A 14,985-nucleotide genomic window follows, 5' to 3' on the forward strand; every position below is an offset into this window, starting at 1 on the left:
CAGAAAAGGACTGACTGTAGCTAACTATGTACTGAAATAACTGCAGAGCTAGCATTAACATCATGAGCAAGGGTTTGATAGAATAACCATGCACAGCAGTAGAAAAATACAAGCTGTCCTATCAGCAACCGGCCTCAATCTCAGACTTTTACAGTCCTTCACAGGGAAGATGTGGTTCAGTATTGATCTAAATTCAACTCAACTTTGGAGTTAACAAAAACAGAATCTAGTTTTGCTGATAATGCATTTGTTGAGTAACTATCTGCTATCCAAACAGCTCAATGGCCAAAAGTTGCTCCCTTTGCCTAAGACCAGATAATAGTTTCAGAGTTTTGAAGGTGAGAGCAAAAATGAAGCAGGTTTTAATTTCAGGCACCCGTAAAAAAGCAAAGAAGAAAGTACTCTCTTTGGTCGTTTCTCTGGCTAGTCTTCTCCATTTATGAAATCTCCGCTATGAGATTCCCCACACCACCACAATTAAAAGGCACTTTTCCCATGACCACAGGCACCAGGAACGTGACACACACCTTCCATTTATTCTGCAGTTATTCTAACTGCCTTCCTCCTCTCTTCTGACAACTCATGGTAAGAGACTCGCTTTTCACTACAGAAGGAACAGCAGCTTCCCAAGAGGTTTTATTTGCAAATTAGATCTTACCCATTTACTTAGGATAATTTATTAAATAAAGTTCATTTTACACTGATCGTGCCAAGTACATTGTGGGGATAAAAATAAGAAAATTAACACCTGAACACAAACTCTCCTACCTTTAACTTTTTAAAGAAATACTAAGACAGGAAAACTCAGTGGGAACAGGGTAGATGTTGTACTGCACAGAAGAAGTATGATTTCCAGTCACTGTGATTTTTCCACATAAATGACAATTTCATATTAATCCAGAATTTTGTATTTCCTAAACCAAAATTAAGGATTATCATTACCAATATTATCATATGAATGACAAGAGCTATTTTTTTCTGTGGGAGAGCACAAGTTGCATGTTACCGTGTACAACATGTGTTAATATGACATTCTTCACTGGTTTTATTGAAACTGATAAGCTCAAAAGTTTGAAGCACCCAATCTAGCCCTAAATATTACAAGATTTGTCACGATCACACAAGTGTATTTCTTTGTACGGGTGAGCTTAGCATTAGATTGTATTGATTTATTCCTTCACATAAAACATGCCCCCCCAGTGATAACATCGTGGCTACTGCAGCGCATAGTGGCTCTTCCAAGCAGGGTGGCTGTAGAGACATTGCTGTCATATCTGCCAGAGTTCTAACAACTTTTAAGATGCATTTTCCAGTGTATTAATATAGCATGGTTTATCTATGAAAATTAAAAAGTTAAAAAGTCAGTAAATTGTATTTCTACATCCATATTTTAAAAGAAATGACCACTGCCATGTAAACCATTATGGTAAGCTTCCCCATGAGGTAAAGAGTCTCAGGGGAAGTTCTCTGTTGTACGTATCAGGAAAAAGTCTCCACCACAGCACAGCTTCCTCACGGGTTTCCAGGAGAGCAGCCAGGAAGTAGAACTAACAAAAGCCCTGCAGGGCACCCCGAAAGCTCTGCCTTTCCCAGCGCCTACCACAGACCCACTACAGAGGTTCAAAGCAATGTTTTCACACACCGAAAGCTTCACCTGAAAACACCGAAAATAAGCAAGCCCAAACGCGCTCCACCGGCAAACTGAACGAGAGGGGTCACACCGCCCCACGGCGCGGCCCGCGGGACCTCCCCGCCGCCCCCCCGCTGCCCCGCGCACCTTCCGCCGGGCGCGGCCACCGTCGCCGGCCGTCCTCCTGGGGGTGGTGGTGGTGACCGTGAGCCCCGAGCTGTAGCGCAGCATCCCCGCGGGCCGCCGCGCTGGCGCTGACTGCGGCTCCCTCTGGCCGGCGGCGCCGCTCCGCCCCCGCGCACACACCGCGGGCGGCCGCAGGGGCCGGGCTGCGCAGCGGCTGCCCCGGCGGGGCGGGCCGGCGAGGGGGGAGCCCGGCGACTGTGCCGCGAAGGCGACCGAGAGCCTGGCGAGGGGTGCAGCCGGGCAAAGTCACTGTGGACGCGCGGCTCCTGAGGAATTTGCCCTTGGGACGCCGCGGTCCCTCTGCTACCGGGATTTCGGTGCAGTCCGGGGATAGGGCTCGGAGAAGAGAGCCGAGCGGGTACGCACGGCACCCAGCCGCCTTCTGGACTTGGAAAAAGGAGCTGGGGCTCAGAGGAGGCCTCTCGGGTACGCGCTTCTGAGTGCTCTAATGGGATAGTGCTACGTGAGAGCCGGGCACCGTCCTCCCCTCCTGCTGCAGTTCCTGAGCCACTCAGGCCTGTCATCTTGTTAGCCGTGCTCCAGGAACACACAGCAAGCTGGGCAGAAACACCCTGACTGCAGGCAGCCTCAGGTGCGAGGCACCACACTTGTGCAACTCAATATGCAGGTGGTGGCAAAAGCCTTGGTGCCGAGGGTTCAGCGAGGAGGTGAGGCTGGTGCTGGAGCACACATTCTTAGATTGCAGGTTTGGACTTCAACATTTCCTTCAGCAGATGCTTGTCTCTTCCGGGATGTGGCCTAAGGGAATGCTGTAACCCTACACTGTCTGTACAGGCCTAGATGGGCACACGCCAAGTTCATCTGCAGCCCTGTGCATCCCTCATGAGCAAGCAGCACATTCCTTGGTAAACCAGAGGAGCTACAACCAAAAGAAATCCTTTTGCACAAAATAAATTCCAGAAGAAATATATATCCTTTGTCTCCATGTAACTACCTTGAAATAATTAAGACCACGAGAGAACACAGTTATAGCTGTGTGATGTCCTTGCCCATTACAATCTTAACGAGCATACTGCTGTGGCTAGGAGCTGTTTCCTGGTTTGGAGAATGCTGAAGAAGAGGAAGTAATTTCCTACCGAGGGACTGGTGCCTCACCCTCTGTGTAAGAAGTGTCTATTCTCTTCTGCTTCTCAGTTCCCTGTCCCTAGAGCAAGATACTAAGCCATCAGGGCAAGATGCTGAGCTACCAGCATGACATGGATCTGAGGAAGAGAGGAAGAAAACGTTGCACAGGCCTGGAGGAGGGAATGAAGGGTCGGTCTGCATTACTGTTCAGTCTTTTCTGTTGTTTTCCCAGCTTCTGTTCTCTTCTCCACTTGAGGAACGTATATAGCCCAAGGCAAATAAGACAGAGCAATCACTTGTATTTGGACTTCTCTCAAGATTGACTGCATGTTATGCCTCCTGTTCTGTGAGAAGATGTCCCGAGCCCACAGTCAGATTTCCGTATGAATCATCCATCATCTTAACGCATGGCGGTAATCTTGCTTTCAGAGGGGATTTCCAAGTGCAGAATAGGTTTATATTCAACAATAGGGATATGCTCCCTCATGCCACTTAACTGTTGGGCTGTCCCTTAGCAGTGGTCATTACTTGTTCCTGGTCCTTCCGGTGAGCAGAAATGCCTCAACTTAGATGTTGGTATACAGCCTTTGTGTAGTTTCAGCTGGGAAGTTCACATACCTGTGAGATTCTCCTGGTTAGCAAGAAGCTGTGCCTTCAGGACTTTTCTATTCTCTGGGGAAAGGTGTGTACAAAGGGCTGTAGTCACTGAAAGGCACAGACAGAAGAACTGCTTTTCCAAGAGCAGGCACAGAAACCAAACTTGTGCCACACTCTGGTAAAGGACCTCCTTTCCATGGCCCACAATATGACAAAGTCAGGTACAGTAATTGGGTCTCTGGGAGAATTTGCACGGTCTGCACTGACTTTGAGAATGATGATAAATTTGATGGAGATGTTTTGTGTGTGGATGGAGGAAACACCTGTCCAGAAGTAATACAAACATAACTGTAATACAAACATAACTACTATGCAATTTTCTCAGTTTTGTCTATATTACTAAGAGCCTGCCTAATTTCTTGAAATAAAATGCAAGACATGCCTACCTGATACAGCAATCACAACAGAAACATCTACTTCTGGGCACTTTCTCAAATTAAAATTGTCCTAGAAGGAATAACCTGTAAGCACAATTGGTAGTCTGCTTTTTTTTTTTTTTTTGTCTACTCTATAAACCATCTCCTTCCTTTTCCCCTAGTCAGCAAAGTTTGAACTCAGTGCAGAGTTCAATTTGCTTTCCACTTTGCTAGTTGGCTGTGAATCCCATGTGCACACTTAAAGTTTCTTCAGCCATTCTGCAGGCTGTGAGGTTCTGTGTGCACAGTAAACATCTGAAAATGCCTCATAACCTCTAAGCTCTGCCAAGGCTGAAAAGAACGTGTAAAAGTAAGACAAAAAAAAAAAAAAACCAGAACCAACCAACCAGCAAACCAAACAAACCACAACAAAGAAACACCAAACCAACCAAACAACAAAAAAAAACCCTCTTCGTATAAAAGCAACATTTGGAATAATAACTTTTTCTCCCTCCCCACAGCTCTGATATGCTACAGAGATTATGGATGGAGCTGCTGGTATCGAATGAACACCAGGAACCCACAGCTATAAAGTAAGATGCTCAATAAAAGATGTTGCAGAAATATGAGACATACATAGATGGGATGCAACAAAGCTCAAAGTTGCAGAATTATTTCTGGATGAAGACAGGATAAGCAGAGAAAAACAGCAGTAGGAAGAGGGCAATAAAGGCTTAGAAGTTCATGACTGGTGTGCAGAAGTGAGGGGGGAATAGCTATTCACTACTTCCTACCCTTGGGAATAATGGATTTGAAATGAACCAGGCACTACATCTATGTGTAAAATTAAATTATGGCAGAGAATACTATGATTATGAAAGGTATACACGCTCTCAAAAAGAAGTTGGATAAAAAGGAGCTACAAAAACAGTAAATCACAAAATATGCACAGAACTACTGACTCAGGAGGTCTTTGAACTGTGGGCTTGCTTTCTCTCTCACTCTCAATGGAGATTTAAGCCAAGAAGTAACAATCCATAGACGATCCACTTCCTCTTTCATTCCCTGAGAGATTAGGGATAAATATCTGCTTGGTTTTAGCTTGGACCTATGACCCTCCCTGTCTGGCTCTGATACCATCTGAACTAGATTTGCTGAGATTTACAGCTCTTATTCCCTGAAGGTGCATAGCATCCTTCTACAAACATCTCTTGCTGTGTGTTGGACATGGCACTAACTTACAGACACAGGACGGGAGAATGGAAAGTAAATCACCAATTGATTAGCTGGACTAAAGCAACAATATTCTACTGATTTTTACAGATGTACAGACTGCACAATAGGTATATATAGTCATATAGACTGCTCACAGACTATATAAAATGTGGTGGCAGATAATAATCTGACCAGGATGAGCTTTTAGTTCAAGACCTGCCAGTGCTTTTGTGAATGCAATGATACAAAGGAACAGCAGGTTAATTACAAGATGACACTATAATGTGAATATCTGGGGCAATAGATGTAATGAAACAGCAAATATGATTACACTAAATCTGCAGCAAATTTGAAATGTTGGAAATGTTGGTACCTTTTTTTTTTCTTTCCCAACTATCCTTTTTGCCATTATCAGCATCACAGGTCCAGGAAGACCAAAGACCATTATGCTGTGGAAGAAATGAAACAATGTCATAGAAACAACAGGCCTTTATATGAAAAGCCTGTGGTCACAAGATGAATAACAGAGCATACGATACGTGGAATGGGAAATGCGTCTCCTCTCACAAAACAGCAAATCACAAAGGCAGTACTGCAGAAATGGACAGCCTGGCCTTACCTCAACAAATATCCTCAATATGGCCGTGTTAAAAGGCTGATTCTCTTCTCCATCTTCAGACTAACAGCTGACAGAGTCCAGAGAAAGGGGTAAAGTCCTAGTAACACCTAATCAGCTGGAATATTAGCCCTGTGAGATTTGGGAATAATTGCTGAGTTACAAATTGTGCAAGAACTCACACAAGTGGTCATTAAGGTTGTAAAATCCCAGTTGGATTGCTCCAAAAATGAAGTGTTATAATTAACTTCTAATAGCCTTCACTTTCCAGTGGGATTAAAATCCACTCTGCCTTCATCATCTCCAAGGCATGAAACCCATTTATAGCACAAACTGTCAAATGGACAGATGAGTGTGAAATACTTCAGGACCAGACTTGGTAAGACTTGTGGGCTTGATCACCTATTTTTCTTCAGAGTTGTTTCTTTTTCCTGCTAGCTTTCACATTTGTATTCCACAGACATGCATTTAGCTCAGCATCATGTAACTAACTCTCAAATAATCTTTTTTGGGCATTACAGCTTGCATGAAAATGTTGTCCTGTTAACAGTCATAAAGCAGTTAGTGGATAGTCATCTGAAATTGAGTCTCCAAATTCAGCAGCCATAGGTCACCTTATATGCAGTATACAAACCGACATTCACTATTGTACAGTTCTTGTCTTCAGAAATATTTTCCTCTTGCACTGGCAAATACACCCTTAGCTACTTTTGGAGCTAGTCTGGTTTACAGCTAGCCTTTTGAAGTGACATAACACATACAGCTATCTGAATATCCAGCTCGGTTTAGCTACAAGCATCAATTCACTTCTCAAACCTACTGACATTACTGTTTTCTGTCACTTAACGCTCTCGGTATACAGCTAATACAAGATAACTACAGAAACTCAGAGCCTCCCCTGCTGAATTCACAGAGACAATCTATATTTAGGAATGCCCATATCAGGAGTTTAAAATGCAGAATAAATACTTTATTTTGCAAAGTTCTCAGTACTTATCTTATGTGATATTTCTGTTATGGTTGAATTAAATCAAAAAGAAAATTCCTGGAGTTACCTGCAATAGCAGCTTGATTCCACCTTTACTGGTAATGTAGAATCACAGACTATTATTGCAATAACAGGTTTTCTTTTAATGTTTTCTGCTTGTATTTGTTGTCTTCCTTCTTAAAGTCTCTCTTTCTACTGAGGTTCTGAAAATACTTTTGAACTAATTCTAGATAGCTCAATAAATAAATAATACAAGGCAATGTACAGTGTCATTTCCTGTGGAAGAGACAGAAGGGACAAGACAGAATGGGTTAGTCTCTCAAGGTCATATCTGGACAAGAGCATAGAGTATACACCAAAGTTAATCAGGTAGTGATAACAGCAACAGGATTCTGCCATATACCTTTATGCACAGTTGTGTATCTTTGTGTATTTCATGCTGTTTGCGCACCTAGCAGATAGTCAGAACAATGCAGATTACACTGAGCAGCTAAGAATTGCAGTCTTAGACTGCTAAAATGCAACTTATAGTAAAATAAAAATTATAACTAAGATTTTAAAGAAAGGTGCAAAGCCCTGGAAGGATAAGTTCTCAGCTTTATGTGGAAGGGGTTTTGACTGAGCACGTCTATACATCATAATATTTCCACAGCTATAGCCATGGACTTCATTTTATCAAAATAAAAGCTTGTACTTTACTAAAATCAACTGTTACAACAGATATGAAAGGTATAAAGACAAACTGAGGACAGTTTATCATGAATACATGGGTGCCTATGAATGAAAGAAAATAGTTCTGTCATTTTTCAATCACCAATTCTTAGGGCTCTAGATAACATCACCTCACATCATGCTGAAGCATGTAAGGCATCAGTCCAGTTCTGATTCAGCAAAAAAAGTACCACACCTTGATTCACCTCCACCGTTTCCTCCTTCACGTAAATCTCCTGTTCAGCTAGCATATGGTCACAGCTCACAGCAGTGTGGTTTGAGACAGATGTGCAGTTCTAGGTCTATCATTCTTTCTTTGGCAGTAGGCTTTGTTTTAGTCAGTCCATGCTATGCAGGAAGGATGGTTCAATACAAATGTCATTTAAAAATAATGCAACTCAGGAGTAGCAGCATTGCTCATGAAGGGGTGTGACTTGGCCAGGTCATATAATTGAACTGGTTAAGGTAGGTAGGAGAGCAGAGAACAGGCACACCCACCATTAGCACCACAGGTATATTGCTAGGTAGCTGCATTTAAAATTATATTTCACTCCTGGGAGATAATACCAAAGGATAGATCTCTTCCAAAAGGCTATTATTTCAATATTGATATTCTTGCAGGAAACATGTAAATTTTAGCAGCAGAAATAAACTGCAGAGTACAAGTTCTTCTATAGGAAAAAGGAATGGAAAAGGAATGGACACATTTCAAGGAGTGACAGCGTTAATTAGACCAAAAAAAATAAATAAATAAAATCAATGCATGTATTTCAATTCTAGCTCAAAGAGGGGAAGATTTTGCCTTAATTTCACAATAGGAATGAAACAGATGAAGAAAAGGGGTAAAAACTACATTCTGCTCTATTTTAGGATGGAAGACTGGAATAGCAGTGGATTTCAGTCCTACTTCAGTGTGGAGTATGATGGAATATTTTTCTAATCAAAACAACAAACAGGCACTTTTCTAGAGCATCTGAGCCAAAAGTTCTTGGTTGTCTAGTTGTGTTTGGCTTTAGACCTGGTTTAGGGCCCCCATTCATCCATGTTCCCCACCTCAGAATGTTGCTCATGGGACTTCAGTAGTTTTTAATGACTCTCCCAGCACGTTGACTGCTCACATCCATAGGCAGCATAGAGAGCTGAGCATAAAATCTGGGAAGTACTAGTGGAAGATCTCATTCTCCTATTTCTTTTCTTAATACTTTAAGAAAAAGAAGTTTATTAGAAGTCATATAAAAGGAAAATAAGGTGGAAAGGGAGGTATTTTAATCATAAAAGAAAAGAAAAAAATAGATCATACTGACTCTATCAGGGGACTTCCATCAGGAAAACTTTGTTCCTTCCAGTCCTAAAAAACATTCTATTGGACCTATCTGTATTTAAAGTGCAAGGAATTTTTTTTTTTATCCTATTAACAGTCTCCTTTCTTCTGTACCAAGGCATTATAATAATCAAAAAAGAAGTTATAATTAATACAGAAGATATTGTTAGGCCTAACTGAGGTAAAGTAATTAGGAGGGAGTGTAGGGAAGATTAAATAGTTAAGGGCACTTACTGACAGCTCAGTCATAGTGACTAAATATTAGTTAGGGAAATGCCCCTCTAACAAGACTCCCAGTCCTAGGAAGGAAATGGATTCACACACCTAATCACTTACACGTTTGGTCATACACTGTATCCATGAATCCGGATGGCCGCTCCTCAGATCTCTAGCATGCCATCCTTCAGGCCTCTTCAGTCCACAATTTTTTTCCTCCAGCTGCATATGGTGTCTCATCCAGTTAGCAAGAATGCAGCTGAGAATGAGCATGGTTCTGGGTCCTGATCACCAAGCAAGAGATATGAGCTGTTCCAGGAAGTCTCCTTCAAGAAATATTACAGCCTTCGAAATGGATGAAACCAGTAACAGTGACTTGAAACTGTACAGCAGGATTTCCTGATATTCTGCCTGCTTGATGATAATGTGAAATTGAAATAAATGTGTGGCTTTTCCATGATAAAAGCTGGTCTACAAAAGGAAGTTAACCAGTTTGCAAGATCACTTATAATTTAGAAATTAAAGTTTCTATTCTGATATTAAACTCTTTCCACAGTGGACCTATTCCTACCTTTTCTCTCTGCAGAGAGAAGAGAAACCACAAGAAAGCATAGTGAGCACTCTATCAAAAGACCTTTGCAATGACTTGAAAGACCCACTCATTTCTACTGAATGTTGATTTACTCTGTATATTTATTCTAACTGGGAGATTTAGAAGGCAGAAGTCTCAAAAAAAAAAAAAAAATCTTCTGCTTTCCCTGTGTTTCAAAATGGGCCTACAATTACCTCTACTTGTACCCAAGGGAAACACTGAAAAAAAATACACAGAAGGCAGTGCGCAGCAAATGGCTCTACAGTATGACAAACTCTTCACAGGCTCCAGGGAAGGCCACTTCTCTTTTACATCACTCAACTCCACTTCATCTTACTCTTTCTATTCTGATGCCTGAGCCCTGTCTGTAGTGCTTCCACCATGCCTTTGTAAAGAGATTTCAAACTGTCTCTGCTGAGGAAGTCTTTAAGTTCTCCATACTAATTTTAGTAATGTATATTTAATTTTGTAGATTTAATTAAAGAAAAAAAAATAGTTAGCATTAACTGTACTGCCACAAATGATCAACTGCTATCCTGTCTCACAGCTTCTGCATACTCAAGCCTTTTGTTGCACTTTGGCCTATCCAGGTTACTTCTTCAACAAGTTTGCTTATCATATGCTAATAGAGCAAATCCCTACCTCTGGAAATCTTCCAGAAAACTTCATGAGCTTCCAGATAGGCTGGACTGAGTAAGACAAGAAATTCTATCAGGCCTTCTTGAGTTGGTCTATAGGTTTATTTGAGCAGAATCTCATCATCATCAGTTGCAGGCTTGTTTTCTGCGTAAGTATTTCAGCATGGAAAACTAGTACTATAGGGCTGCTGTCTCTATAATCAAAACGCAGCTTCAGCAAGGAGCGTCCTTTTCCCATTATCTTGGTCTAAGTATAACTCACAAAGATTTTTTTTTTTGAATGCAACAACATATTTTAGTTAGTACAATTTAATCTTGCTGATTTTAGAACGGCAGCGATATAATGTTAGCAGAGAGAACAGTTAAGGGTATGGAGAGAAATGGATGCTTAAGACAGACCAGCCTGGAACGCCTGTTCTCCCTGACAAGAATAGAAAGATACAAAGTATTACTAAAAGACAATTGCCCTACTTTTGGTATTTGCCTGTAATAAGCAAGAAGTAAATGGAGGTGCTCTGGATATTAATGTGGGTTAATAGAATTAAAGTAGTACAAAGAAACTATCATATTGCTTTTTATAATTACCCTGAAGATTCAGTGTCACTGCAGGTCACTGAACAAAGCAGTTGCTAGCACTGCAGGAAGAGATACATTATGTGTATACATACAGGACCTGGTTTGGGTCAGACAAAATAGTGAGCTAGTTAGTATGACTTCTGCCAGAGCTATCAATCAGATTTACCCACAAGGCTAGCAATGATTAGAGGGACTTCAGTAATCTCCTCTGACACAACTGACACTAGGCATCGTGGGGGGAAGGAGAGGAGGGGATTTGTCTTCCTGTGGGCCACTGAGAATTGAACACTGTTGAAAACAGCATATTAGACCATCACTCTGCCCTTGGAAATTTCTATATCCTAACTTATAACAAACGACTAATAGCAACCCGAGGCTCAATCTTCCTGCCCCGAAAATCAATATCAAAATTCCCAGTAATTTTTACAGATGTTGGTCAGAGTCTATAATACATTAACTGCATGCACTACATAGGAAACATCTCGTGTCTGTTCACTTTCTAGCTTGGTTTATTTGAGTAAATAATTTAGAGGTGTGGCAAACACTTTAGAAATCTTTGCCAACCAGCTGTTTTATGACACATGCTATGCTTCTGTTGAGGTATTAGAATACAAAACACATAAAAATATTCTGACTGCTAGCAAGCTCTTAAGAAAGAATTTTGGTACGTTTCCAACTTCCCATATTACTGGAGTTACAGTATCTCTATGAATTTTGGGACTCTCCTGTGTTGACACGTTTGATATTCTGATAAATATATTTAAATAGAAAGATTTTATAGAATTAAACATTAGAGATAAAATGTTTAAAATGTCCTCCGGAATGGTATGCATACTAAGTATTTCTGTCTCTGTCCTTAAGGAGACAATGTATCTTCCATACATCCCATCAAATACTCCAGAAAATTTTCAGCCTCTGTTTGGATTGCTCTTTGTCTGACAGTACCAGAAATAGCTGCAGTATAGAAGTTATATTCCCTGGCTACCTTTAAGTTAACATATTTATGTACCAGCAACAACTTTGCCACAGCAACACAAAAGTTAAAATGCACTCACTTACCCCATTATGCAGATATAACTTGGAATTCCAGTGTTTCTGTAGCAAAATATAGTCCAGATGCTTATAAATGTTTTGGGTGAATTTTTAGCTGTCTTTTTAAGTAGACAACGTCTGATCACCTTAATATAAAATCTTCAAAAAAAGATTAACTTTTACCTTTGTGTAAATTCTGTGGTTTCCCTTAGACAAGAACAGCATGATTTGGTACAGAGCTTGGTAATGCAAACAGAGAGAACTTGCTCAAGTAGAAATTGTGGTCTTGTTGGCCTATAAAACATGACAGATTCCTGGTGATATGTCTGGTGTGGGCACCCAGTAAATAAATCACACTCAATTCACCACAGTTCATTACTATCCCATGTGAATTCCGGAAAAGTGGAGTAATTCTTAGGGTAGACTCTGTGAAACTGTGACCGCTCAAAATTCATTAGTCAGAAGAGGTCAAGTTCTGCACATCACAATAAGTATTTTGCAACAGCAGTGGCCACTGGTGTTGATCCATATCTCAGTAAAAAAATACATCAAATAGATTTTGGTTTCTGTGAAACAGAGATGCTAAGATCTCGTCATGTCAGATTAAAAAAAAAAAAAAAGTGGGGGGAAACTTCTGAGAAAGACCAAACACAATGTGTAAACACTCCAGTCCTCTTAGAAATGTTCCAACACACGTGCTTATACTTTTCTTACCCTGCTGACAATTATCTTGGTCGGTGCCTGAAGATAGGTGGAAAGAGCTCAGACCCAAAATGATGTTGGAAATCATTTCTTTGAGAGTACCTTCAAGTGTTGAGGCAAAAGACAACTTGGTGTCTGAGAAATTTTCTCTCTCAGGTTACAGTACAGCCACAGTCACTACCTCGTTTTGCTTCCCAGGTCATCACTCGCTCTTACGCAGAGTAGAACAGATGCCAAGACTGTATCAAAGTTGCTGTCTACCTTGTTTGTCACTGCCAGGATTTCCTGCTTCAGAGAGAGGTGGAAGAACTCCACATGAGACAGACATTAATTATCCTCCCACTCCCTCTAAATATCGCCTTAGATCCCTAATCATTAAAGACTGGGTTACTTCCTGAAGTACAGGTTTAATTAAACTCTGCTGACATGTTTTCATGGATAATGGGTATTCTTAACAGTTATTAAACTTCTCTCTCATGCTAAATTGTCACAACCAGCAAGTTCTGAACTCTAATAATGCTGTAAAAAAGTACCAGTTTTGATCCTCCTTGCTCCATTCTGGTGACTGTCTCCTTGTCACAGTGTTACAAGACAAGGGAAAGAGCAGATGCTGATCAATGCTCTTTCTATTCTTTACCACATAACATAAACTTCAAAACAAGTTCAGTATTTCCAGTTGTTCTTCAAATTAATTTTCCCAGACCCAGGATAATCGCCAGGTTTCTGTGAATCTGTTCTGGTCATGCAATACTATCTCTGAGTACTTCTTACAGCAGCAGCACTTTTAAAAGAAAGCATCACAACTCACTGTTACGCAGAGTAGTGCACATTAGTTACTTCATTCACTTCAACTTCTTAAATGCTATTTTGACTGCAGTTTTATACTGAAAAGGATCTTTGTTGAGCGACAGATCACTTTCTGTACAGAGTACTTCTCAGAATGGCAGTCTGGCTTTATTCTGTACTGTGTTTCATTGCTGGAGAATTCATACACAAGGAGGATTAAATAATTGTGCCCATTTTTCAAGAATCTTGTGCTGGAGCTGCTGTTCAACCTCAAGTTTATCAAGCTTCAAGAAACACATTAGCTTCTCAAGACCTCTCTTAGGTTGGTTTATATATGAACCTTCTTTTTAGATGGAGTATCACAACTGGCTCCACACCAGTTGCTCCCTGGGAAAGCAAGCAAAAGGTGCACTATTAGACCATAATTAGTACAAGTTAACAAGTCAGCAGAACGGGCGCAGTTCCTCAGCTGCAACGCCAGCCACAGCAGGAGTCCTGGCTGCTCAGCAGTGTTAAGGGATGACTTCTACCATTCTCATCATACCGAACGATGCCAGCAACAAAATACGGCAGCTGTGCCTGCCACAGGGCAATTTATGACTGCCACAGGCAGCAGTCACCAGCTTCACAGACCCAACTGAGAGATTCTTTGCAACAAAACCTTGCATTGTGGCACATACCTACAGTCACAGATAGGTACAGTCACATGTAGGTACAGAAGGCATTATGTCACTAAGCGCAATTCACGATGTATTAAAATACACCTGCAAACCGGGATTTAGACCAGCACTTGCAGGACCCCAGGGCCGTAGGCAGGGCACAGCCCGCACGGTGTTGCCGCCTGCTCTCTGCTGCCACCTGCGGGGCACGCTGCCGCACTCGCCCCGGTCCCCGGCTTCCTGTCCTCTGAGGTTTATGGCTCCTTTGCTTTACCTAGGGGATGACAAACACTTGTCTGCTGTACCTTGCAATCTTAACTGCGGTTCCCACGTCTAAGACTTTCAAAAGTTTCCGTGGAAATAAAAGTCCCTCTCTCCCTAGAAAACTTGCATCAAAGCTTTCGCCATTTTGTGGTGTACTGTTTCATTTCTCTCAAGAGCCAGAAGTGTCTATTTTTGCTCAGCACAGTTTCAGTGGAAGGAGCAGCAAAGTTAATAGGTACCAATCTCCCTTTTTCCCTCCAAATTATTTCTAAATTTGTAAGTTATAAACATAATGAGATGAATTGCACTGATGAGACACGCTGCCAAACATGATGCTCTTTTATCACTCCCTGCACTGCTGCAGTGTTCTCAAAGGGCCTGACCGCTGCTCTGTAGCAGCAACAGCCAAGCACCAGCTGTATCAGCAGCACGTCACTGCCTGTATGCCTTGGGAAAGTGCAACTGCAGTTTGTGGAGTACATATCACCCATAGGTCCCACAGTTGGCCGATATCCTTACAATCTTGAGAAGCTAAAATTACAAGATTTATACAAGTGGAATCAATCAGATATTCTAAGCTTGGCAGGTTTTGGAAATAGAAGTCTATTTAACTGTTCAATGTAGAAACCTACTTGTCATGGTTTTGTGATTCTTGGTTATTGGTATTCCACATCATAACGTCATGTAGTGAATGTACCTGGTTCTCAGAAGAGAAGGACTACTACATTCCCCACGGTACTTTGCTCCTCTGTTA

At 41.4% G+C, this 14,985-nt stretch overlaps 1 protein-coding gene and 1 long non-coding RNA gene across 9 annotated transcripts in view; one reads left to right on the plus strand and one right to left on the minus strand.

Annotated features, from left to right (window-relative positions):
- LOC110403539 (myocardial zonula adherens protein-like) overlaps positions 1 to 14,985 on the minus strand; it is a 76,104-nt gene that overhangs the window by 53,330 nt on the left and 7,789 nt on the right. For 2 of the 7 annotated variants that reach the window (XM_021406854.1, XM_021406848.1), the window contains exon 2: positions 9,103 to 13,695. The exons of 1 other annotated variant lie outside the window; for it this stretch is intronic. In XM_021406854.1, coding sequence (XP_021262529.1) covers positions 9,103 to 9,255 — 153 coding nt within the window. In that variant the 5' untranslated portion in view covers positions 9,256 to 13,695. Of the gene's footprint in view, positions 1 to 1,777; positions 1,933 to 5,503; positions 5,580 to 5,749; positions 5,879 to 6,801; positions 9,080 to 9,102; positions 13,696 to 14,985 lie in introns of those variants that run through there. 4 more of the 7 variants (XM_021406850.1, XM_021406852.1, XM_021406853.1 and 1 more) reach the window with 4 other exon arrangements.
- LOC110403541 lies at positions 1,940 to 6,984 on the plus strand. 2 transcript variants are annotated; one of them, XR_002441713.1, is made up of 3 exons: positions 1,940 to 3,315; positions 4,437 to 4,508; positions 5,546 to 6,984. It is a non-coding gene; the product is annotated as an uncharacterized LOC110403541 (long non-coding RNA). The 2 variants fall into 2 exon arrangements; XR_002441714.1 differs by having other exon boundaries at positions 1,940 to 3,091.

Source organism: Numida meleagris, chromosome 9, assembly GCF_002078875.1.
Source record: "Numida meleagris isolate 19003 breed g44 Domestic line chromosome 9, NumMel1.0, whole genome shotgun sequence".
In the NCBI taxonomy this organism is placed as follows: domain Eukaryota; kingdom Metazoa; phylum Chordata; class Aves; order Galliformes; family Numididae; genus Numida; species Numida meleagris.